The 25,268-nt window shown below is 35.3% G+C and overlaps 1 protein-coding gene across 1 annotated transcript in view; it reads left to right on the top strand.

Annotated features, from left to right (window-relative positions):
- Positions 1–25,268, top strand: part of RIMS2 (regulating synaptic membrane exocytosis 2) — a 615,364-nt gene that overhangs the window by 472,751 nt on the left and 117,345 nt on the right. Inside the window, 1 exon segment of the mRNA XM_032591921.1 lies at positions 12,363–12,535. Within this exon segment, the coding sequence (XP_032447812.1) occupies positions 12,363–12,535 (173 nt within the window).

Raw genomic sequence — 25,268 nt, 5'->3', positions numbered from 1 at the left:
TCTGAACCAACCATGGCATTTATCACATCTTAAAATAAATATATTCTGCCTTATGTGATAATTATTTGCTTATTTTTTATCTTCTTAAGAATGGGGACTATATTTTTTCATCTTGGTAGTCTCTAGTGGCAAACGCTTTTAAGCACTCAAAGGAATATTTTTGCATGAATGAATATGGACATCAGTGCTGAGAGAAAGCTAGACAGTCAGGGATGGCAAATGTTTGGAAAAAGCTTTAGAGGAGGTGAATGTCAAAGTATTTTGTACCAAGGTAAGGACAAGTTATGAACTTTGGGAGAAGGTGTGGGTAGGTTTTTGTATGACAGTCAGAAGCAAACTTTCTAATGGGCATTTAATTATTGGTTTGTGTCCATAGTTAATCATAGTAGGAAGAAAGCTGAGAAAAAATTAGAAGATTTGGGCTCTAATTTTTATTCTACCACTTATGTAATAAGACTTTGGATAAACTACCCAATAGTTCTTCACAGCCCAGCTTTTTTATGTGTAAAAATTGAGGGACTCTGTAATCTATAAAGTGCTACATGGTACTTTGAAGGCTGCATTGAAAAACACTATGTATTAACATTTGGTTTTTAGGCAACCTCATTATTAATTAATAAAGTCATTTAATTTCATGGCCTAATATTTTAAATTAGGTTTGAAGCAGACATTCTATATTTCATTTCCTTCATCTAATTGATTCAGTAATCTCTGATCAGTGTCAGATTCTCTATTAGATATATTCTCACAAAAGATTGAATCTATATATTTTTAAATTAACTTATGGCATAATATGATTTAGAGAATAAATTTATATGTGTAATATCTTTGCCTATTACTTCACATGAAATATTTGACAACTAGGTTTGAATTGACCCTCAATTCAAAACCTTTAGTCAATTAGGCAGTCAGTCAACTAAGGGAGCATGGAGCTATCTACACCTATAATTTCAGTTCAATTTGGCTAATTGAACATGTCTACAGCTTTATTATATAATAATACAAAACACACAAAAAAATTAGTTGTAATTTTTTTTCAGTTGGAAGGATATTATTTATTAGCAAAATAAATGTACTAATGTTTTCCTAAATATGGAATTTTGATTATTTCTATTTCATCAGTTTCAAAGATTGCAAAATAAATACTTTAGTCTGAAAATAATAGAGCTAACCTATAAGAGAAAGAACTTTTTCCTGGTGATAACTTCAAGAGGTAGAAATAGTGTGTGTAAAAGGGTACAGAACTTAGCTTGACACATGGGAGCACCCAGTAATGTTGTTATTTTTATTATTTATTATACATGTGACATAGGGGTAACAGAAAAACCTTACAGTGAACTTCGTTCTCATGGGTGAACAAAAATTTATTAGTTCAATACAGCTTCCTGACTAACAAAGAAATGGCTGTGATTTTAAGATTGGCCCTTTTCAGGTCATTTTCATGACTAGGCATACTCACAGCAAAGCTAACAGTCTTCAAGGTCCAGTCATGTTGCAACATGAAGAACATGTTGCTTCTTAAGCCCATTACCATTTTGTGCCCCACCCCAAAAGATGACCTGATTTTAAATGGAATGTAAAGGGGTTATTTCCATAGGACATAGAACATCTTTATCTTTTTATTAGTTTGCAAGCCACTGTTTTTTTAATTATTTTAAAGTTTTGTTTGTTTAAGATCTATGCAGTTATAGCTACAAGTAGTGTTGTATAGTTACAAGTAGTGTTGTATTGTTATTTTTATACAGTTTTTGTATTCTGGTTATACATGTCATTTTAGGTAGAGTTTTAAAAATTTCAGAAAATGAAGAAAGTCTTTATTTTAAAATATATACTTCAAACTGTGACTATTTAAAAAAGAAATGACTTAGGTTCTCTATATGCTTGCCTGGTATCCCATTGAACATGAAATTATAGTTAACACATTTTTTTAATGGAAAGACATAGAAAGACCTCAGTAGTAACAAGTTGCATAAACTTAGTCACGACACTGTTTTTTAATTTTCTCATCCTCAAAATTAAGAAGCTAGATTATATCCTCTTAGAGGTCACTTCCAACTTTAAAATCCTGTGATTTCTTTTTAATAACTCAGTGATGAGCGAATAATTAAAAGTATGTGTCAGCATCAAATAACTTTCCTGGGCTTTTTTCTTAAACAAAGAGTGGCTCTATGCGAGTCCCCTTGTGTGTCTAAACATATTTTGTAATCTCAGGGGACATTTGGTAGCTCCCTCTTTTCTAAAACTCAGAACTGCATGCCTGATAATTCTCTGAAGCTGGTCAGCGGTAATTCTGGCATCTGGTTCTGCAACGTTAAAAGAAGAAAAAAGTTTCCAGAAAAACAATCAATTGAATAGCAATCAAATGAAGGACTGAGTGAATGGAGGAAGGGAGAAAGGGAGGGAGAAATGAAGAAAGAAGAGAGGATGAAAGGAAACAAAGGAAGGAGGGATGGATGGAAGGAAAGAGGCAAGCAGGCTAAATCCTTCTGATCTAGGAGTTCATAAGTGAATGAGGGAAACACAGGTACATAAGTGATGCTCTTACAAAATAGGCTGTGTTATCTGATATAATAAAACTTAGCCATGCAAAGGAAGCATTAGGAGAGAAATGCTCATTTGGCTTGGAGAAACCTGGGAATACGTTATAGAATAATCCATGAGGTGGAGAACATGTCAGGCAGAGGAAGAGCTGAAGCAAAGTTGCAGACGCATGTGAGCACAAGCTGTATGTTTAAGGAATAATTAGTAGTTCCTTAGAATGGAAATACACAAATCGCGATACATATTAGGAGATAAGGATGGATAAGCGGACAGGGACTGGGTTACAGAGCGCTTTGGATCACTCGGTTAAAAATCTAGAATGTTCTTCATTATAACCATGGGCTTTGAAGGTATTTGAAGAAGTCACCAATATGAACAGATATTAATTCTAGTGCATCTTAAGATGTATTTATAAGGGAGATTAGAGACAGAAGTCCTATTCAGAGGCTACTGCTCTAGTCTAAGCAAGACGTAAATGTTATTCCTCACCATGTTTTGACTGTTGCCTTCATCCCAAATGGTCTTAATGCAAACCCAACTAATGCTGCTGTATCTTCTAACACAAGGAATCAGAGTAGTGGGCCTCTTACAGATTTTCAACAGAATGTAATTATATCTGGCCTATTCCTGAATTTGGTAAGTCAGGGCGATGCTCACATCCTTTCAAGTTTCTCAGCACTTCGTGGTTATTCAGGCTATTATTTAGCCCTGATCTTCTTAGATACAAGTGCCTTGAGTTACTCTATGCTTTCTAAGGTATTATTATTTGGAAAGGAGCCTTCTCCATATCCCTAGTCCATTCCTTTTTGTCATGTTTCTGCCTGCTTCACATTCTCAGGACCTTTGTCCTAATGCTATATTCTCATGTTTTATTTCTGTTGCAGCTTTGGGGATGCTAGCTTGCCACTCAATATCTATAATATCTCCACCTTATATCCTAATAAACAATATAAACATTCTCTCAAAGTTACAAAAATAAGCCATGGGATATTTAAAAATATTTACAAAGGACCAAGTATCAGGGATGCTTGTGGCTAAGGAGCATTTCTTTATGATATTTCTTAATTCTAGCTAGATCTTAAAGGTTTCTCATCCAAGGGTTTGGAAAAGCATTTAGTCACAATGATGGTATAAGTGCTTTAACACTGACTCTTCTCTCTTTTGGAAAAGTCTGGGCTTGTTGGTTTGCACTAACAGCAGGCATTCTGTTCTACTCTCTGTCAGCTTGGATATACATGAAATATTATATATATCAAAATGGGGTATTGTTATTTATATATTTAACAGTGTGGGAAAACAGACGTTGAGAATATTCTTAATTGAGGCAGAAATTTCAGGTGACATTTGTTTGAGATATTACTGAATAAATAAAGGGCATACAAATAAATATACAACTCATTAAAGTTATTGAAAAAGAAAACCCATTTACTTTATGTGGATATATCTAAATCAATAGATGACTAAGGAAGCAATATAGAAAATATTTGAAAGTTCTTTGTAAACCATAAAAACTATCCACATTTTAATAATTATTAGTGTTATGGTCACGGATTGTTACATTCCCTGGTTTAACTTTCCTTGATGCCAAGTATAAGCACAATTACAAAAACTAACCCAGGTTAATAGTTTCAAGAATAAAAAACATGAATTTCCAAGTCAGGTTTGGTGTTTTCCTACGTTATGTAAAATAAGCCAACCTGGTGTCAAAGGACAATACCTTATTTTTTAAATGAGATATGGAATTGGGGACTTATTTATAATAAGACTTCACAGCTCTTTTCAAGTTTTTTTTTTTATAAGTCAAGGCAAAATGTTTGAGATGATAGCCAAATGTTGATGAAAACTGAATTATCATAGTCTAGAGCCTCTTTAATTTCATCTCAGACTATGCCTCATTATTATCATGGTAAATATTTACTATGTGTCAAGACCTGTGATCTCATTTAAAGCTCACAGCAGGCTCAGAGAAGTTAAGAGACTTGCCCAAGATTACATAGCTACCAATAAGTGGGAGAGCAGTTGCACATCAGTGTATTTCAACTCTATAGCTCATGGCCATTATCATATGTTGCTTCTCATCATCAAAATCAGATGATAGATTTTCAGGCATCATAGATTATCTCAATATTGTTAGTGAAAGAATGTTCCTTTAGTCATTTCCATGAAGTCTGAAAATATTTTTACTGACACAGAACAAAACGAATGATATACCATTCAGGTTTGCATTCACATGTTTGTAATAACAAAAAAAAAGCCTGACAAGAGAATCTGAAGAAATCCAAACAGCAGCCCATGGCTGCTACTGCTGTTTAAGGAGCCAAACTTCCCGTTCCCTGTTCTTAGTGTAGGACATTCATGCTCGCTGTCACAGAATGACTGCTGCACCCCTCTGCCCATGTTTAATCTCTAATCAGAGAAAAAAAAAAAAGCAAAGAGGGAAAAGCAAATGGCCACCCCACCTGAGTCAGCCCACTGTAATCAGAAAAGTAGTAGCTCTTTCCAACCCCAGTCCCTGGTTCCTGCTTACCTCACAGTGACCAGACCCAAGTGAAATGATCACCCTAGCTACAAGGAATCCTGGAAAATGAAGTTGTTTTTGTTCTCGTTGTTGGACTACTGAAATAAATCTGGATTCTTTTAGTAAAGAACAAAAAAAGAGAAAGAATATTGGTAGGCGTTCAGCGGCAACTGAGACCAATATATAGGTGTGGTAGACTTGAGTTACCCACATGAAAGGCCAGAAACCCATTCGTATACTCCTAATAGCTAAATATCCAGATATTTGTTACCGTAAAATTAGTAAGTGATATTTCTTGACTAATTAGAGTGGACAATATTGAAGAAGGAGAAGTCAAAGATAACTTACACATTTTCTATGTTTTAGTTCAATATTGAGCCTATTATAGGAGATGGGAGATACATGAATAGTTGGTTTGGGGTGAAAGAGGATAAATTTGGTTTTGGCCACATAAATCTGAAGTACGTGCAAAACAGCATATGCACGATGCCCTGGAAATAACTGGAAATACAGGTCTGAAGCTTGGGAGATGAGTGAGAGCAGATGATAAGGATTTATTAGTCATTACGTGGTAGTGAAAATGCAAAGATAATGGATTGGATCATCCTGGGGGGAGATATTCATAGTGAAAAGAAAAGGCTAACGATCAAAATTTGGGGAAAATATAATTTAAAATCAGGTCAGGGAATGTGAAGCTGGCAAAGGAGATTAAGAAGGAATAGTGAGGGAGACTGGTGAGAAACCATGAGTGACGGTATCTGAGAAGACATTTATGGAAACATTTCAGAAGGAGAGAGGGCTTCAATAATACTAGATGTGACAGCAAAATCAAGCAAGAAGAAAACTAAAGACACTACCGGCTGGTAAATTAGGATATTATTGATCGTTTTGTTTGTTTTTAAGAACAATTTCAGTAAACAGTAGAGTAGGTTTCTTCTGAGGAAGAAAGTGATAAATGCATTTGTTAAGGGCAAAAACATGAGTTCTGTAGCTACCTGAGATCTGTAAACCTGGAATTTCATTGCAGAACTGGCATTTCCATTTCTAAAACTTATGAGAAGTTAATGGAAAGAAATAACAGGTGATGAGATCAGCTGATTGCTAATAGATACAGAGCTCCCCCAGAGCTCTAAATTAAGAGAGTCATAATTGACTACTAGCAATAATTCCTTCTCTACAAATTCTCCAGGAAAAATTATTAAGCTTACAAGTTTTCCTGAGACCAAAAGACAGTTGGCTCCTTGGTATGTTTTGGCTTATAGGCTAACGGCTACTCTTTTTATTATTACAGTTTTTTTCCCTTAAGCTCTTTTTGCTGTTCCATCTTTCACAAGATTTCCCTGGATGAGTAATTTTACAGATAGGACATCTTATTGCCCCTTACTCATTGTCTCCAGATTAATTTCAGGGAATTGTACAAACAATGCATGTATTTCTAAACCCCATGCTTGGTAGTACACACCAAATCTGCACTTGGTAACTTAGTAACTTGAAAGCAGCCATAGTGGGAGTATTTGTTCCTCAGAAATTAGCAAACTCTGTAAATCAGAACTCTTGGATACCTGGTTGTTAACCATATGTCAGTGTACCACTGCCTATACCCACCATGGAGAATAAAAGGGTCAGGTGACTAAACTCTATTCAGCTGTTACTACAGTATTTTATACTCTAACTTGATGCTTCATACTGGAGATAATACTCTAGGATACAGTCCAGATAAAACAACCATTCCATTCATTTTTACTCATTAAACATTTATTGAGTTGCTACTATATGCCAGGCAAGGATCTAGATAATGGGAATACATACTAAAATATTAAGACAGTATCCTCAGAGATTTTAAATCTAGCAAGATAGATAGGTAGATCATTATGTGTGTGTGGGGGGGGGGGGAGAGATACACACGTGATAAAACTGTGAGAAAAGCATGAGGAAAGTAGCTTATGAACACACAGGGCAGTAACTAATTCTCCTTGAAGGAGTTAAGGAAGAGTTTTCTGGTGGGAATTTCATTTTGCAGAATATTATTTACAAGGCTGAATCTTAAATTAGCCTTCAGTTTTCTGTAGCTTTTCCTCACTTCCTTCTCCCTCTCAAGTGAAGACCTTATCATGCAATACCCTCTTGAGGAGTCCTATCTACACAAAATTGTCTCTAATAGATTTTTACACAGTGCAACATTCAAATCAAGCACCAATAAGAGCCTTAGCTAGGATAAAAGGAAAATTATCTGGAAGTAGCTCCTCAAAGGGAGAGTCCCTGCAGTTGCGGTACTTATCAAGAAACAACAGGACTCTCTTTGAATTATGATCTGAAATCCTATAAAAATCGGTTAGTGCAAAGGATAGCATCTTCTTGCTGACATGATTATTTTATTGACCACAGGGCGAAGACTCCCCATGCTCTGTTCTTGTCTCCTCTAGCCCCCAAGACTGGTGTCAAGAGCCCTGTCCAGAACTTCAGCTTCTCTGTGTTCCAAAGATTTTGTTTGCCCTATTTTTTCCCAATCTTATGATCTACTCTGAATGTGATATGAATATTCCTCCAACTATTTCTTGGTGACATAAAACATTTTTTCTTCAAACTTGGACTTTTTTAGTGCCTGGTATTTTGCAATAACCAATCCTTGGACTAGATTTTAAGACAACATGGCAGTTTTCTGGTAACAAGCAATGTTCAAAGGAACTCATAATCCCACCCCTGTGTTTTGTGCAAGAAGTTCACGTACAAAGCTCAAATAACATGAGTTGGTGAAATGGCTGTTAGAGAAATCAAACTAGGAAATTACCTAATCTAAGAGCTTCCAATAAGTATACTGGAAAAATGAAAATCTTATTTTAGAAATTTGAATTTACTTTTTTCTCAAGAATATTATTCTAAAATTTTAATAATAACTTTCCTTTTAATAGAGCTTTGATGATATGCTATTACTTTCCACTAATGTTAGATAAATAGGGAGGACATTAACTTTTCTAGGCCACTTAGGAACTCTTTAGAGTCTGGAACATCCTGAAGAATAATAGTTTCCTGTAAATTTTTCTGGTTCATGATGTGCTTAATAGTAATGTACAAAACATCAAAATGCTGTCGGGAAAAGCTTCCTTACTCTCTTCCAAGATTTTAATGATCCCAATCAGGGCACAATTTTCAGCTGAGGTTGTATAATCCTATGCAATAAATCTTCTTTGTTTTCGTTCCATTAAAGAGAATGGTGAGCATATCATCCATTGTTCATCTGTCAGCTGTAAACTAATACATGCTAATCGTTGAAAACATTTTTTATTGTATAGTGCCAAGACAACACCAACCATTTTCTAAATAAATGAACTTATTTGCATTCATAACTACCTTGGTACAATAATAATTTAGCTGCCTCTATCTCACTGTTAAACTATAAACTTTTGTTTACCATACTTTAGGAAAAGAAAAAATATAGTTAGGAAATTGTTTTAAAAAATGAATTGTTTTAAAAGTTAACTCTAGTATTAGGTCATTTATTACTTTGATTTCTGGGGGGTTTTGGAGTTGTATGTATATATGAAGATATTATATTCTAAGTATATTCAAAATCTGTTCTTCTGAAGTTTTATTTATAAAAATATTTTTCCCATTATTTCTCACTTTCTGTATTTCTCATTCTGTTTATCATATGTAAATTTGTAATGGAAACTTGAGCCATACCCCAAAGGTAAACATATCAGTTGCTTAGAAGTAGACAGAGAAATGCACTTAATGCAAGCCTTGAGAAGGTAGTAGAATCATCATCAAACTAGAGCTTTGACTAATTTGCATACTTTCTTTATATAAACTTTTCCATTCAGTGTCTTTTTATTTAATAACTTTCTGCTTAGGCACTGGAAATGAGCAGTTGCTATGTGCTAAGCGCACTACTGAGTATTTTAAACATATCATGTCTCTTCCTCCTCACAAAAATCCTTACAAAGGGATTTATCCTTATCTTACTGGTATGAAAACTAAGGCATAGAGTTTAAATTAAATTAAATCTTTGACTCTTAGGTGCTAAAAGAGTTACAAGAATAAGGAAGATATTATCCTGGCCTTCAGGAGCTTATATTCTAGTAAAGGGTATGAAAATTAGACATGAACACACTTACACATACACACACGTACCCCTTTAACATGAAGTAGTATGTTGAATTCTATAAAAGCATAAAACTATAATATAGTATGTGGAAACTTATCTTTCCCTAAATTTTTCATTTCCAAAATTTTAGCTGAGCAAACTAGATTATCGAAGAGGTCTTAACCAAATATACGTGCAATGTACCCCACGTGGTTTTTTTTTAACCAAATTCTTAAGCCTTAGGCTAGCCTGTATGCACCTATGAATCATAGCAACAGAAGCAAAAGTCATGACAACTTAAAAAGACAAAGGTTAGAGTATGCAAAGTCAGAATCCTAACTAGTGAAATACAAAAGTCAAGTAAAATGTAGGTTTCAGAAATGAAGGCATAGCAATCAGACAAGAACCAATCAGGGAGACAGGGGATACACAGGAGCAAGTTGGCTTTGGATATCAAAATGAAGTACTAGAAACAAATATTAAAAATGTGGCATCTTCTGTGTCAGTCAAGAAGTGTCATGTATTTCCTGCCTAGATAAAGCTATTTCTCATCCTGTAGTTGGGAATCAGCAGTCGCTGGTAAGATCATGGGATGTGGATGAAGCTGGTCAAATGGGGAAGGTGAGACCTGAGGACATACTAGGAGTCAGTGGAAAAGTTTGCTTTAATATTTTAATTTTTTTATAAACATATGTTCTGAAATGAATCTCTTGAACATATGTAGAAATGATTATATTCTTATTGTAGCTTAGAGCAGTCTTAAAATAATATATTGATTGTTGGTTCTACCCAATATTTTTTTCAGTGAAGATGTACCTGGAATTGATACTGAAACAGTATTCAACTACTATCTAATCATCATCACCATCATCGTCATCATCATTTGTCATTTATTAAACACTTGTTCTATGTTGATATTGTGCCAAGTGTTTTTTACATACATTATCTTAATCCTTGCAGCAAACCTAGGAAATGGGTACAGCGGTCTGTATTTTAACACATACAGAACTGGGACTTACAGAAGCAATTGGCCCAAGATTACAAACTTAATAATTTGTGAGGCCAAAATTCAGATCAACAATTCAGTCTCACTCCAAAGCGTGTGCTCTTAGTACCTTACTATTTCTCACCACCTTCTAGAGTTAAAATTTAGGGTTTTTCATCTGCTTTCAGTACATTTTTGTGTGCACTGGCTAACTTAGATAATGTTGGATCCACCCATTGAAATGTTATTCTACACAATGGCTGAAAACACTGTCACTTAAATTGTTTTTACTATTTTAAAGTGGCTTCAGTTTGAAAAAGATATCGTGGACCAAATGTTCTCCAAATAAATTCACTGTAAATAAGTAATTACCTTTAAAATCAACATGAGGTTTCTTTTTTTTTTTTTTTTAAAGTTTTATTCATTTATGTCTTTTTTTTTTTTTTTTTAATTTTTTTTTTTTCCAACGTTTATTTATTTTTGGGACAGAGAGAGACAGAGCATGAACGGGCGAGGGGCAGAGAGAGAGGGAGACACAGAATCGGAAACAGGCTCCAGGCTCTGAGCCATCAGCCCAGAGCCTGACGCGGGGCTCGAACTCCCGGACCGCGAGATCGTGACCTGGCTGAAGTCGGACGCTTAACCGACTGCGCCACCCAGGCGCCCCAACATGAGGTTTCTATTTACACAGATACTTCCTGAAAACAAGGCAGCAAGTTTTGCAGAACTTAAGTGTATATGTTTTTTTGATACGTGAGAGTTTATCCAACAAAGTGGGAAGTTAAAAGGGACTAAGAAAGGCCAATATCTCACCTAATTTGAATGTATATTTCTAGATTAAGGATTTGGTTATTAAAATTTTATGGAGCCTTAAAAATAATTCCCTTATTTTACATTTGAATAAAAGGATCAGTTATTAACTCAAAAATATATAACTAGACACAAGAGAGATACTGGGGTGAAAAGAATCCAGATCATTTGAATCTGATTTAATGTTTATACTATACCCTATTGCCATTCAATTTATCTTAGCCAGAATGTTTATATCGCTCTAATATTTGCAGTGAATTGTTATTCTTACAGGATGGTTTATTAGGTAAAGATTCTTCAATTCACAGTAAATTGTTTATATAAGATAATCATCTTTCTAAGGCTTTGTGAAATTTGCTAGTATCTATGCTTAGAATAATCTCCATTGCAAAACTGACCAAATAAGGATGTTTCAACATTATGTTTGAAGTACATATAAATAAAGAAAACTCTATTAGCAGATATTCTCTTAACCCATTAATAGCCATCAGTTAGTAATGATACAGCTATAATACTGTATTTATTTGTATTATTAGATAGCAGACATGCATTATTTCTAATTTTCAAAACCCCAAAAGGAAGATATTATCCCTGTTATTTTATAAACAGACTTTTAAAGATTAAATAATTTGCTCAAGTTTACCTAGCTAGTAAGAGTTTTTCTTACTCCAGGTTTTCCAGACTCCAAAGTCTATTGTTTTTTACAACCCAAATGTCATTAACATAAAGCATTTATGATGGTTTTCAACTTACCAGAATATTTGAACTCCCATAACACCCTGCATGCTGGCTGGGTCAGATAACTATTCGGTTATTTCAATTCCAGGAAGTTTGAACTATTGTAAATAATAATGACTTTTCTAGTATTTCTAGGATTCATCAAAATTCCAGCAACCACCCAAAAATTCAACTCTCTTTTTTCTTGGCTTTCCGTTCAAAAGTTAGTGTTTTAATAATTAGATTTTACATTATCTCTAGGTTTTCAGTGAAGCATAATGGATTTCAGAGAACATTGGTGGCTACTAAAATTGGTCTTTATAAGTTACAATGGCAACCTTATCACACTTTTTTTTTTCAAATTTTGTACAGAATAAAACAATTCTGCTTCCTTATGTTATGTTTATTTCCCAGATTTCACCTAAATGTTCTTCCCTGGGGCCATTGCTATTGTGAAACTGTTTTAATGGCCTTCATGGGGGGGGGGGGGTGAAAATGCTCTAATTGCCTTTGCTAAAAACAAGGGTTTCATATAAATTGAATTTTTCTTTTAGGATAATTGCCATTCACTTTTGTTTTCTATGCCACTGAGTGGGGTTTTGCAGTATCCTCTGTGGACAATTAAAGTGCTGAAGTAGGAGAAGCTAATAATTGCTTTGTGCAGTAATACTGACAACCTCTGCGTGTTTGTCAATCTGTGTTAACAGTACCGATCAGGATGGGATCCTCATAGAGGGGCAGATAATATTTCCACTAAATCTTCGGACAGTGATGTAAGTGATATATCCGCGGTTTCCAGGACTAGTAGTGCTTCTCGTTTCAGTAGCACAAGCTACATGTCCGTCCAATCAGAACGGCCAAGAGGAAACAAGAAAATCAGGTGAGTAAGGGGATTTTGGCAGGAAATTCTTTTCAATGTATTTTAGGTCTTTGATTTTCTTTGGGTAAACATAAAATCATTTCCTTCAAAAGGTTACTATGTGTCATGAAGACAGGAAGAACTTCTGAACATACCGCTTTGCATTGTATTTTGGTCTATATTCAGACTACTGGCACAGAGAAGTTTTATAGAACATATAACATTTTTCTTACTAGGCTACTTGATATGATATCATTAGTTCTTTTTTTCATGTTTGCTATTCAGAAAGTAATTCTGTTACTATTCTGTCTTTACTGAAATGAAAGTGATGGGTAAGTGAAGACTTGAATTTTTTAATGTTCCAAGGAATATGAAAAATGATATTTTGGAGGGCTTTTTACCTAGCTGAATATACTTCCATGATTCAGAATACATAAGAGTATTACTTTTTTAGTAGGATGGTCTCCCATTCTCCTGACACCATTATGAGGGCATGGGAAATTCCTCAGCCTCTCAAGAAAATTTGTAAATGTAGCATATGTTACTATAATTTTCACTTATCACCTGACCTATAGATTTGATGGGCACCTAAGCTAATTTATTTCTTTACTCCCATTACATCAGAAAAAAAATCACCTTTTTCCATGCAACTTTGTGACAGGAAAATATGCTATAAAAACAATTATGACTAAGTGTTGCTTACACAGTGCTTCTGGTATACACTGGAAAGAAAAGTATTCAATGTTTAAAAGATGTAATTTTTATTTATGTTTTTAGTAGTTTTCATTACATTTCTGTTTAATTTCATATGCATTTTTTTCTTGACTTTTTCTTTCTTGTTTGTGTTTATTTGCATGCCTTCGATTTGTGTTGCTTTCAAAAGGCCAAAGGGAGTAGAAGAGGGAGGGCAAGAAGGGGATAAACACGAAGAGATAGTTCATGAGGAGGAAGAGGTAAAGCAAGAAAGACTTAATGAGAATGAGAAAGGGACAGAGATCACAAACACAAGTAATAAGGAGAAAAACAGAGAATCAGGAGACGAGGAAAAAGCACAAGATATACCTGAGCAAGGGAAAGAAAAAGAACAGTGGAATAAAGAGGATTTGCAAAGACGATTTTCACAAGATGATGACAGGTAAAATTTGCTTATTTTTGTAGACACTTCCCATTAGTAATGTAGCCCTTTGTCCTAGCTCTAAAGACTATTTTGCCATTTACATTTGGTTTATTTTCTTGCGTTTTATCTATTTAGCTTCTAATACAACTGATTCATATATTGCAAATTATTATCAACTATTTAATGAAACAGCCTTTAATTTATATCCACTAACTCTGAGGGTCTGATTTATTCAATTTTCTTTATGACCAGCTGAATCAAATGTAAATTTCCCTTAGTTCCTTTAGCGTTAATTGCTGCATATCTTCTCCATTTGTAGAGTCAAAATTTTTAAAATGAGATTCTGAAGGGCCTGAAAAAACTTAGCCTACTTCATAAAAAATATTATACACTGGAAGCAAACTTTTAAAACGATTGGCAAATTTGCTAGTAGAACGTAAGCTTTATTTGGTCTCTGGCTCCCTTGCTTCTTCTTAGTTTTCTGGTGGGTTCTAGCCTAGTTTTGAACACTGAGGAAGATTGCGAATCAGGGGCAGTGCTCTTTGATACTCTGAAAAGAAAGGATAGACGCCCCAGGGTTTATTAGAAAGCAAACACGTTGGGTTAAGTCCCTCTAAAAATTCAGGCAGCTAGAGAAACTGCCAGAGAAGGAACTTTGGACAGGAAAGAAAGGAGGAAACATAAGCAGCAAGGTATAAAAACAACTATGTTTTCATTTTCATAACACAGGCACCAAGTGAGTCTGAAGCTATCTTCACAGTGCTATACTGAAAGTCAGCACAAATACACAGTAAACCTCCTTTTTCTGCCTGAGGAGATGAGGTTTCTGTAATTACATTTCTCAGAGACCAAGAATTGCAAATCATGTCCATCTTAGAGGAGTTTGGGTTTCTAGCTGTCAATCCAGAATTTTATTTGTTAGTACATGGTTGGCTTGATAAACACACCCTGTTATAAGTCAAACTTTGCATTATTATATTTAAACGCAGTCTCATTTTGTACATACTATGATTAATAAGAAAGATAATTGGGGCAGTTTTTTACCCCATCAGTATACAATTCAGTGGTTTAGTCTATGACACTTCACTTTTTGTCTCAGATTGGTATATTTAATTATATCTGTGATTTATGAAATTTCCTGTATAACAGATACTAAACCTAAGAGGGATCCTAAGTTTGGCATGTTGTGATTTGAGTCAAAACTAGTAATTTCAAATCTACTTCATTACTTATCTAATTTTTGATAATTACACTGGTTTGTTAAGAAAGACTTGTTTGGGGGCACCTGGGTGGCTCAGTCGGTAAACGTCCGACTTCGGCTCAGGTCATGATCTCACAGTTTGTGAGTTTGAGCCCCGCGTCAGGCTCTGTGCTGACAGCTCGGAGCCTGGAGCCTGCTTTACATTCTGTGTCTCCCTCTCTCTCTCTGCCCCTTCCCTGCTCATGCTCTGTCTCTCTCTGTCTCAAAAATAAATAAACATTAAAAAAAAAAAAAAAAAGACTTGTTTGGCATAGGATAATTTCATCATTAGTTCACAGAGAAAAGTTTCCCAAGGTTTCCTTGGAAAATAAAGACAGAGAGTTTCCTTTCCTCCAAAAGCAGAGCAAAATGTAGCTCTCTACTGTGTTTCTCTTTCTATGTACTGTGTAGAGGAGAACACACAAGCCCAAAAGTCTAACATGCCTGGCTTGGTGGGCAGGGGTTTGGAGAAGATTTTGACTTTAAATTCTCAATTTTTAATATTACTTTCTCCATCGTTTTCTTTAGGGAAAGAGTACATTATTTTGCAGGAGAAAGGGAAAGATGGTATATTCCTAGCAATCTGAGTCGTCAAGGCACCGTACTCAGCTTAAGTGACTATGTAAGACTTCTGAAACTATAAAGGGAGCCAGGCTACTGTCTCTAGGGAACATACATTCTATAAGGTGCCACAAAATGTCAACTGCAATTACTTGTAGGAAACATTTGGTGTCACTAATTATTACAACGTAAGATCTTGAATTCGCTTCCATTTCTTAGAATAAAATGAACAATGTTTATTGAGAGGAAATATGCCTGAGTACTCCCAGTAACATTTTGTTTTGGAAGTTGACGAACACAATCCTAGGTTGTTTAAAAACAACGTACGAGCTTACACAACATTATTGGAAATAATCTTATTCCATAATACACCACTGACATTTTATGCCTTTTGAGCAGTTATGCAAGTTTTATACAGGAAAAACATATGACTTCAGAGCTTAAGTATTTATAACATTGTTAGAACTTAATATTAACACAGCGACTGCAATGAAGCAAATCCATTATAGTTGCTCTTTTCATTACAGTAATTAGATATCATTGCATGATACAGAATTATGTTGTTTGTGGTCTAGTAGTCACATTAGAGGATGTCTTTTCTGAATATACAAGTAGGAAATGAAAAGCAAAAAGTAAATTCAAAAAGGTTCATTAAATATTTAAATATAAAATTTTTCAAAGTTGGTTAATAAATATATTCATATTTAGATATTTATACTCATATATGTATGTAAGCCTGATTAAGCCCCTATATCATTAATGATTTTTTGGTAAACTCTAGAAAATACAAAATTATGTTAACCACTGAAAATATTTTTTCTCACTCTATATCCATGTGAGTATGTTCTAAATTTTATATCTCTATACATTTGCTGATTATATACCATATATATGTGGTAAGCTGGCTCAGGAAAAAAAAGAAGTTTTCACAGATAAGGGGAAATCATTTATTCAACCAAAACTTATTCAGAAAACATCTCAAGCACTATACTAAAAACTGGGGATAGAAATGAAATTAAGCATTTCTAAATATCTAAGCCTGAGAGTGAATCATTTTCTTAGCCTTGTGTGAGTGGACATTTAAGGATAGCTCATATCCCCCAAAAAAATGCCATCAGTATACCTAAACAAATTCACAAGCATATTTGAGGAAGGAATTTGGCACAGAAAGGAGGATATCTTTAGTAAATCTGCAATGGAAGATAGAAAAAACAAGTACTGAAAAGTATGGTATTATCAAAACCAACAATATTGGTAACTTTACAATCAAATGAGACTCATCTATTCCTCCAGGTTTTGTTCTAAGGATACAAGCCAAAAGAAAAAATTCAAGAAAGTTGTTCCCTATAAATTTTTAGTTTTCTCAGGCATGTCTGTAAAGGCTGGAGAATTATAATTTCTCTTTTTAAAGAGAATGTTTTTGGGGTAGGGTCATTTTTTAAAGGAAAAAGTTTGGCATCTATTTCAAATATTCATGAAGAGCTGATTTTAAGTGACTTTAGCCATCTAAATTGTCTAGCTAAAAGTTCTTATAACTTTTAGAATGGCAAGCAGGATAAAATACTTGAATCCTCATCCTGACTCTGTCACATTAACCTACCTACTTGGTCTGGGCTTTTTTGCTTGTCAGTTAGAGGAATGGATGATTGACACGCCTTGCCATAGTTTACGCGAACATAGTGCACAGCCACCAGGAAAGTAAGCATCTTCTGTTAGATTGATGATTTGCCTTTATTATCTTGAGCTCAAGAGATCATTGGTTCTGTGACTAACCAACCACTAGTAGAATAAACAGCTCAACATAAGTTTCCATCATTTGGCAGATGTTTCCAACATTTAGGTGATCAGTATTTAGTACTCCATTGATCAAGCTGACTTTTTCATTTTTCTAGAAGTATGTTTGAGTGCCAACTCATCCCATATGGCGTACTGATGGACTGTGCCATTCTGCTTATGTATTACTGATGTCCTGTGTTTTGTTTTGTTTCTTTCTCATTAAAGCTGTCTATCTTCTAGTTAATACTACCGAAATCTTAAAAGCTCCAGTAACTTCTCTGTTTATTGATTGTGCATGAAAAGGAAACTTTAAATTTTGTAAATACCACTCTTAGAATTTTCATTGTGTAAGTTGGGGTGGGGCCCAGGAATTTGCATTTTTAAAACAAATACCCCAGGTGGTTATGATGCTATCTATCCTTTCTTTTTGGTTGCTTTTATTTCCTAATGAATTTTAAGATCAGCTTGTCAACTGGGGCGGGGGGGGGGGGGGGGGGGGGGGGGGGGGAAGCAGCTGAGACATTGACTAGGATTTGTTTAATTGGATTAATTTGGGGTCTATTGCCATTTTAAAATATTATCTTGCAATCTATGAGCATGAGATGTTCCATTTATTATGTTTTCTTAACTTTATTTCAATGATGTTTTATAGTTTTCAGTGTACACATCTTGCACTTTTTTGTTAATTTATTCTAAACATTTTTTGGTGCTACTGTAAATGGAATTGTTTATTAATTTCCTTTTAGAACTGTTCATTGCTAATATATAGAAATTCAATTTATTTTTGTATATTGATCTTATATCCTACAGCCTTGCTGCATTTCAGTTATTAGCTCTAAAATATTTTTGGTAATTCCTTAGGATATTCTATATAAGAGATCATGTCATCTGGGAATAAAGATAGTTTTACTTCTTACTTTCCAATCTAAATGTCTTTTATTTCTTTTTCTTGATTATTTGACCTGGCAAAGACCATTACTACAATGTTAAATAGGAGTGGCTCATAGGGAGTTCTTAAATGATACTGCCAGATAGAATTACTGTGCATTAGCTGTAAATTCATTTTTGAGGATATTTTCTCCAGGGCCACTCATCCATTTTAAAAATAGTCCATGGAAAACTTTCTTTTAAAATTCTATGAATATTTCTCCTAAACAATTGATATATCTGCTTTACAGAAAACAAAACAGTGCAGCCCATTGTATGTTCTCTTTACCTAGTCTATCAGGAAGTTCAAGTTCATAGCCAAAATCTAATTCCATTCAATTTCTTGAGCTACATTATATTATACATAATAATTGACAACCTCACTTTTGCCTCCTTGTTGAGGCTTTGCTTTTCTACTTCTATTTTACTATAATTTTGAGTTCTGAAACTTTTTGTTGAAACTGCCTCAAGTTATATATGGTACTAAATCTTAACCGTTTTCATATTTTATTGTGTAGACTTTTAGAATTTGACCCCATTCCCATTCTCTTCTTGAAATGCTTTTTTCTCTGAGTTTCTGTAATTGTACACTCCTTTAATTCTGCATTCATCTCTTTGGTCACCTTGGTGTTTTCTGTGAGCTTTCTGTATGCTTTTATGTTGATATTTTCCAGGATGTCATCCTGGGGGTCCCCCCCCCTTTTTTACTCTACACAGTCTGTCTTGTCAGTGCACTTCAATTCCATGGCTTCAAGTAGCATCTATATGTTAATGAATTCCAAATCTGTACCTCCAGCCAAGATCTCTTTCTTACTCAACTGCCAGATCCATCCAGTCCTCTTCTGTCCATCTTCTTGTCTGTCCAGGAGACACACCAAGCTCAGCATGTGAAATTAAATTCATCACACCCCTCACCAAACAAGCAACCAAAGTGAATGACCTGCTTTTCCATTTGTACTCTCTTTCCCAGTTCTCAGTACCCATGTTCTCACATTTGCCCAAGTAGCAACCTGCACATCACTCTTTACTAGTCTTTCTCCATTGAACACAATTCCTGGCCTCTAGTCACCAAATCTTATTGATTCTGATGCTAACTCATTTCTAAAATATGTCAATTTCTTCCTAATCCTATTTCCGCTTCCATAAATTAATCTGTTATCTCTTATGAAGATTAGTTTAGTAGAAAATTTTTATCTTTTTGAGCTCATTATAATAGCATAAAAAATGAGTAGTCAATTTCTCTGAAGTAGTTCATTTGTGAATTATATACTTTAAAAAGATGAATTTTGGAATTATATCTTTAAAAATGCTCAAAAAAATAGGGCGCCTGGGTGGCTCAGTGGGTCAAGCATCTGATTCTTGAGCTCAGAGTCATGAGCACAAGCCCCATGTTGAGCTCTACACTGGATGTGAAACCTACTTAAAAAAAAAAAGAAAAACTCAAAAAATACAAAAAAACTCCACAAACATTTTAAAATGCTCAAAATTATCTGCAAAAAAAATGAATCTGTATGTGGCTTCTTCAATAAATGAGTATAGTAGTGATAAATGCAGATGATACTTTGTTTAGAGTTTAGTTTGTCCATCATATTTTCTTCTATTCCATTTCTCCTTCAGAGCTACCTTTCCCTAAAATGTTTATCTCTGTTTTTAAAAAATTCTTACATACATTTTTCACATCACCATGGTTCTTTTATTTTTTTAAGTTTATTTATTTTTGAGAGAGAGAGAGACAAAGAGAGGACACAGTAGAGGAGGGGCAGAGAGAGGGGGAGACAGAATCTGAAGCAGGCTCCAGGCTATGAGCTGTCAGCACAGAGCCCAACGGGGGGCTCAAACTCTCCTGCAGTGAGATCATGACCTGAGCTGAAGTCAGACACTCAACCGACTGAGCCATCCAAGCGCCCCCACATCACCAGGGTTCTTAAGATGAATAAAACACAGACGTTATTCTCAGGAAAAGGTAATGATTTTCTGTTCTCTTTTTTTATAGCCCCAAATTTCTCCTTTGCATGTAAATATAAGTGTTGGCCTGAAACTGTGAACTCTATATATATCAAAGACTGTTAATCAGTAAATGAACTATTCTCTTGAGTTAACTGATTGTCCATCGTATTATTTTCCATTTGTGGTAAATCTTGGGTGTGTTTATGACTTCACAGTCTCCATAGTAGATCCCTGACAGTGAGAGATTTGAGATTTGATCACATATGGTCTGAAGGGAAGGAGCGTTTGAAGATAAAGTACTGAAAATGCACAGATTAACTAGAGTGGGACCCTGAAGATGCAGGAGGGGTTTGGGTCAGAAGCATAGATGGATTGGCTCAAACCAGAAAAAAGACAGATAGGAAAATAGGTAAGTGTTTAGATTGGGAGTGGGAAGTGGTCATCACTACCTGATGGTCATAATTTTCTCAAACACATAAGAGGCAGGATATAAAAGTTTGGAGGCTGAATTGGAGATTGGATTTGAAGATTTGGAAGAATTGCTGAAGAAAATAGGAAAAGTAGCAGATGGAGGACAAATTAAAGGGTTGATGAATAGTTCCATAGATCCAACTGAGGGACAAGTCCAAGACACACCAGCAAGGAGAGTAGCGTGTTCTTTTCTAGCACAACTGAGCTGATCCAATTGTAGGTACAGAAGTCAGATTGTAGCATTTATGGAGAATGGGAATTTTGATGGACAGGGCTGTTGGAAAAACAGCAATGGAAAGAAATTAAGGTTATTTATGTAAATGTCAATGCTAGACAAGAAGGAAGAAAAGTCAAGACAGGAACTGGTAGACTAGGAGAGTGTAGAGAAATTAAAAAGTTGGAAAACTATACCATTTAGTACAAAAGCAAATTTAGGGAACCGGATGGGTGAGAGGTTTAGAGTATGACACTGAAACTCAAGATTGTGTGGTGAAGCTATTTCATTAGTTAGCAAATTCTAAGACATAGCCATTGGAGCAAGTAGAACAGAGTGATGAAAAGAGTAAAAGGTGAAGGTAAATAGAGATATATAAGTTTTGGAATTATGAAGCAGTTGGCTAGACCTTCTTAATGAATATGTAAGTCTGATAGAATTATGGTAAAATTGAGAATTGAAAAGAAGACCTAGCTAGCTCCTAAAGACTTGAGTGAATGAGTCAATAGCCATGAGGTCACTAGATGATATAAAGAAAGGGGCAGAAAAGGAGAAGTGTATGTTGGCATAGCCAGAAGTCATAAGCTGCAAAAAGATAAGTTAAACTTTTAAGTCAAAGTAGAAGAGAAACTTTCCCAAAAAAGTAACCAGTAGTTAGAAATATTACAACCTATGGGGTGCCTGGGTGGCTCAGTCGGTTAAGTGTCTGACTTCGGCTCAGGTCATGGTCTCGCGGTCTGTGAGTTCGAGCCTCGCATCGGGCTCTGTGCTGACAGCTGAGAGCCTGGAACCTGTTTCAGATTCTGTGTCTCCCTCTGTCTCTGACCCTCCCCCGTTCATGCTCTGTCTCTCTCTGTCTCAAAAATAAATAAACATTGAAAAAAATAAAAAAAAAAGAAATATTACAACCTATGAAAAAGGATAAGTAATTGTCATTAGAGAGGACTTCAGGGGAAGCAGTATGTCCAAGGCAGTACCAGGTTTTAGTTAAGACAAGATATAGATTGTTTTGGTGACGAGAGTAAAAGGGTTTAGAATGAGTAATAAGAGTATAGCTTTGTCGTGGAGCCACCGGGCTTTTGCTCTGCTGTTGGGGCCACCACATTTTTAGGGTATTCCTTTCAGCTAACACATAGTATTTATCCTTCAGTACCGCATCTCTGTTCTTCGATATGATATCAGAGCTCAGCGTTGATTAACCTTTACTCCCACATCCTACATAAATTTTAAGAGACTTATAAAATTTAATTGACTTTGTAATGTAATCATTATTAGAAATTTTGTTAGTTTGTATTTCTGTGGTAACTGGTTTATTTTATCCTGTTGTCACCAGAAAATTTTATTCAGAGGCCCACACAGATTCATTTTTACAAATTTCACATTGGTTAGAAGAGCAATTTAAGGTTATATACATTTAAAATGTCTATTAGCCTTCATTTATATATGGAACTTTTGTTTTCCAGCATTTCCACCATTGATTATAGGTAAATAATGTTTCTATAGACTTGTCTGCTATAATGGATAAAATTAATTTTTATGCTCTTTTTAAACATTTATTTCAAACATTTTCCCCACGTGCTGCATGTTAGAGAGTAAAATAAATTTAGCGTGAAAGTAGAGAAATAATTAAATGGGAATGACTCTCTCCATACAAAATAAGAGCAGAAAAAACTGCCACATTAGTTCCCATCATATTTAATATTTGTTTTTACAAGCCCGTAAGGACAATTAATCTACAGCTGTTATTCTTTTCTTTTTAAGTTTATTTATTTATTTTGAGAGAGAGAAAGCGTGAGTGGGGAAGAGGCAGAGAGAGAGAGAGGGAGAGAGAATCCCAAGCAGGCTCCACACTCAGCACATAGTCCAATCCAGGGCTCGATCTCATGACTGACTGTGAGATCATGACCCAAGCCGAAATCAAGAGTCAGACACTTAACTGACTCAGACACCCAGGTGCCCCTACAGCTGTTATTCTGCATTAAATGCGATATTCAAAGCTAGTGACTCCAAATAGAACTCTAGGTATCCCTCAGGATGAACAAATTTAACATGTAAAAGTTTGATTTTTTTATATTAAATATAACTTGTTGTCAGATTGGTTTCCATACAACACCCAGTGCTCATCCCAACAGGTGCCCTCCTCAATGCCCATCACCCACTTTCCCCTCCCTCCAACCCCCCATCAACCCTCAGTTTGTTCTCAGTATTTAAGGGTCTCTTATGGTTTGCCTCCCTCCCCCTCTGTAACTCTTTTTTCCCCCTTCCCCTCCCCCATGGTCTTCTGTTCAGTTTCTCAGGATCCACATATGAGTGAAAACATATGGTATCTGTCCTTCTCTGCTTGACTCATTTCACTTAGCATAATACCCTCCAGTTCCATCCGCATTGCTACAAATGGCCATATTTCATTCTTTCTCATTGCCAAGTAGTATTCCATTGTATATATAAACCACGTCTTCTTTATCCATTCGTCAGGTGGTAGACATTTAGGCTCTTTCCATAATTTGGCTATTGTTGAAAGTGCTGCTATAAACATTGGGGTACAAGTGCCCCTATGCATCAACACTCATATTCCTTGGGTAAATTCCTAGCAGTGCTATTGCTGGGTCACAGGGAAGATCTATTTTTAATTTTTTGAGGAACCTCCATGCTGTTTTTCCAGAGCAGCCTGCACCAGTTTGCATTCCCACCAACAGTTGCAAGAGGGTTCCCGTTTCTCCAACATCCTTGCCAGCATCTATAGTCTCCTGATTTGTTCATTTTGGCCACTCTGACTGGTGTGAAGTGATATCTGAGTGTGGTTTTGATTTGTATTTCCCTGATGAGGAGCGATGTTGAGCATCTTTTCATATGTCTGTTGGCCATCTGGATGTCTTCTTTGGAAAAGTGTCTATTCATGTCTTCTGCCCATTTCTTCACTGGATTATTTGTTTTTTGGGTGTGGAGTTTGGTGAGTTCTTTAAAGATTTTGGATACTAGCCCTTTATCTGATATGTCATTTGCAAATATCTTTTCCCGTTCCATCGGTTGCCTTTTAGTTTTGTTGATTGTTTCCTTTGCAGTGCAGAAGCGTTTTATTTTCATGAGGTCCCAATAGTTCATTTTTGCTTTTAATTCCCTTGCCTTTGGAGATGTGTCAAGTAAGAAATTGCTGTGGCTGAGGTCAGAGAGGTTTTTTCCTGCTTTCTCCTCTAGGGTTTTGATGGTTTCCTGTCTCACATTCAGGTCCTTTATCCATTTTGAGTTTATTTTTGTGAGTGGTGTGAGAAAGTGGTCTAGTTTCATTCTTCTGCATGTTGCTGTCCAGTTCTCCCAGCACCATTTGTTAAAGAGACTCTTTTTTCCATTGGATGCTCTTTCCTGCTTTGTCAAAGATTAGTTGGCCATACATTTGTGGGTCTGATTCTGGGGTCTCTCTTCTATTCCATTGGTCTATGTGTCCGTTTTTGTTCCAATACCACACTGTCTTGATGATTACAGCTTTTCAGTCTTCCTATTTTAGCCTTATTTTGACTTCAGCCTTTCACACTTATGGATCTTTCTCCTTACAGGCTCTTGCATTTATACTTCTGTGTATATACGCTCATGTTGATTCTTGTGCCTGAATTATGGCTTCTTCTTTTCTGTTTATGAGTAGAGTACCTACCCATCCTTCAATACCCAACTGAAATATAAATTCATCTAAGAAACACCATCTCTTCTCTTCCTTCACAATTTATCTACTATTTTTTTTTTACAAGAACAGTTTCTCTTGTGGTATTCATTTTCCTCTTCTGAATGTAGTTAATTTTGTATCCATTTAATCTACTATAATTGACCATTGGTTAGTTAGCCTTTTGAGGTAGGTTATCCATCATTTTTATCTTTTTATTGTCTTACCTCCCAGTATCTACAATAACCCACACAAAGTAGACACACAATAAAAGTTAGTGTAGGAATATATGAAGAAGTAAGATTGTAATAAAGCAGTGAAAATTTAGTGGTATGAAGGGCTTCCAACATGGTGCTTCTGACCTAGTGCAATACTCAACATGTTAATCTTAGTCTTCTTTGACAAAAGTTTTTAAATAGTCCAGGAGGTCATTTGTTCCCCAGTGGAAATAAACCTCAATTCAGTGGAATTTATTTCCTAGGAATTTGTTTTATGAGATATTATATTCCATTTCGGACAGATATAGTTGGTGGTGGGTTGGTTTGATGATTTGAATATGACGAATAGTTATTTCTCTCATCTTTGCAGCTTTCAAGAGGATTTTAGAATTCATTTCAAACTATTCTTTTGGGTACATTAGATGGATGTTAGTTTGTCTGATCTTTAAATACTACCTTAGGGAACCCTTTTGTTATGTTTTCTTATATGTTTTTCTCCCACCCTTGTCAGACTTCATATAGGATTTTTACGTATCAAATAGTGATTATCATTAGGATGACAAAAATAAGGAAACTTGTAAATTAGTCATCTGAGTCTTCCTATCAAGATATTTTAAATAGACAGGACAAT

The sequence above is a fragment of the Lynx canadensis genome, chromosome F2, assembly GCF_007474595.2.
Source record: "Lynx canadensis isolate LIC74 chromosome F2, mLynCan4.pri.v2, whole genome shotgun sequence".
NCBI classification, from domain to species: Eukaryota; Metazoa; Chordata; class Mammalia; order Carnivora; family Felidae; genus Lynx; species Lynx canadensis.
The sequence above is the reverse complement of the archived record's forward strand: the minus strand, read 5'-3'. Positions and strand labels throughout refer to the sequence as shown.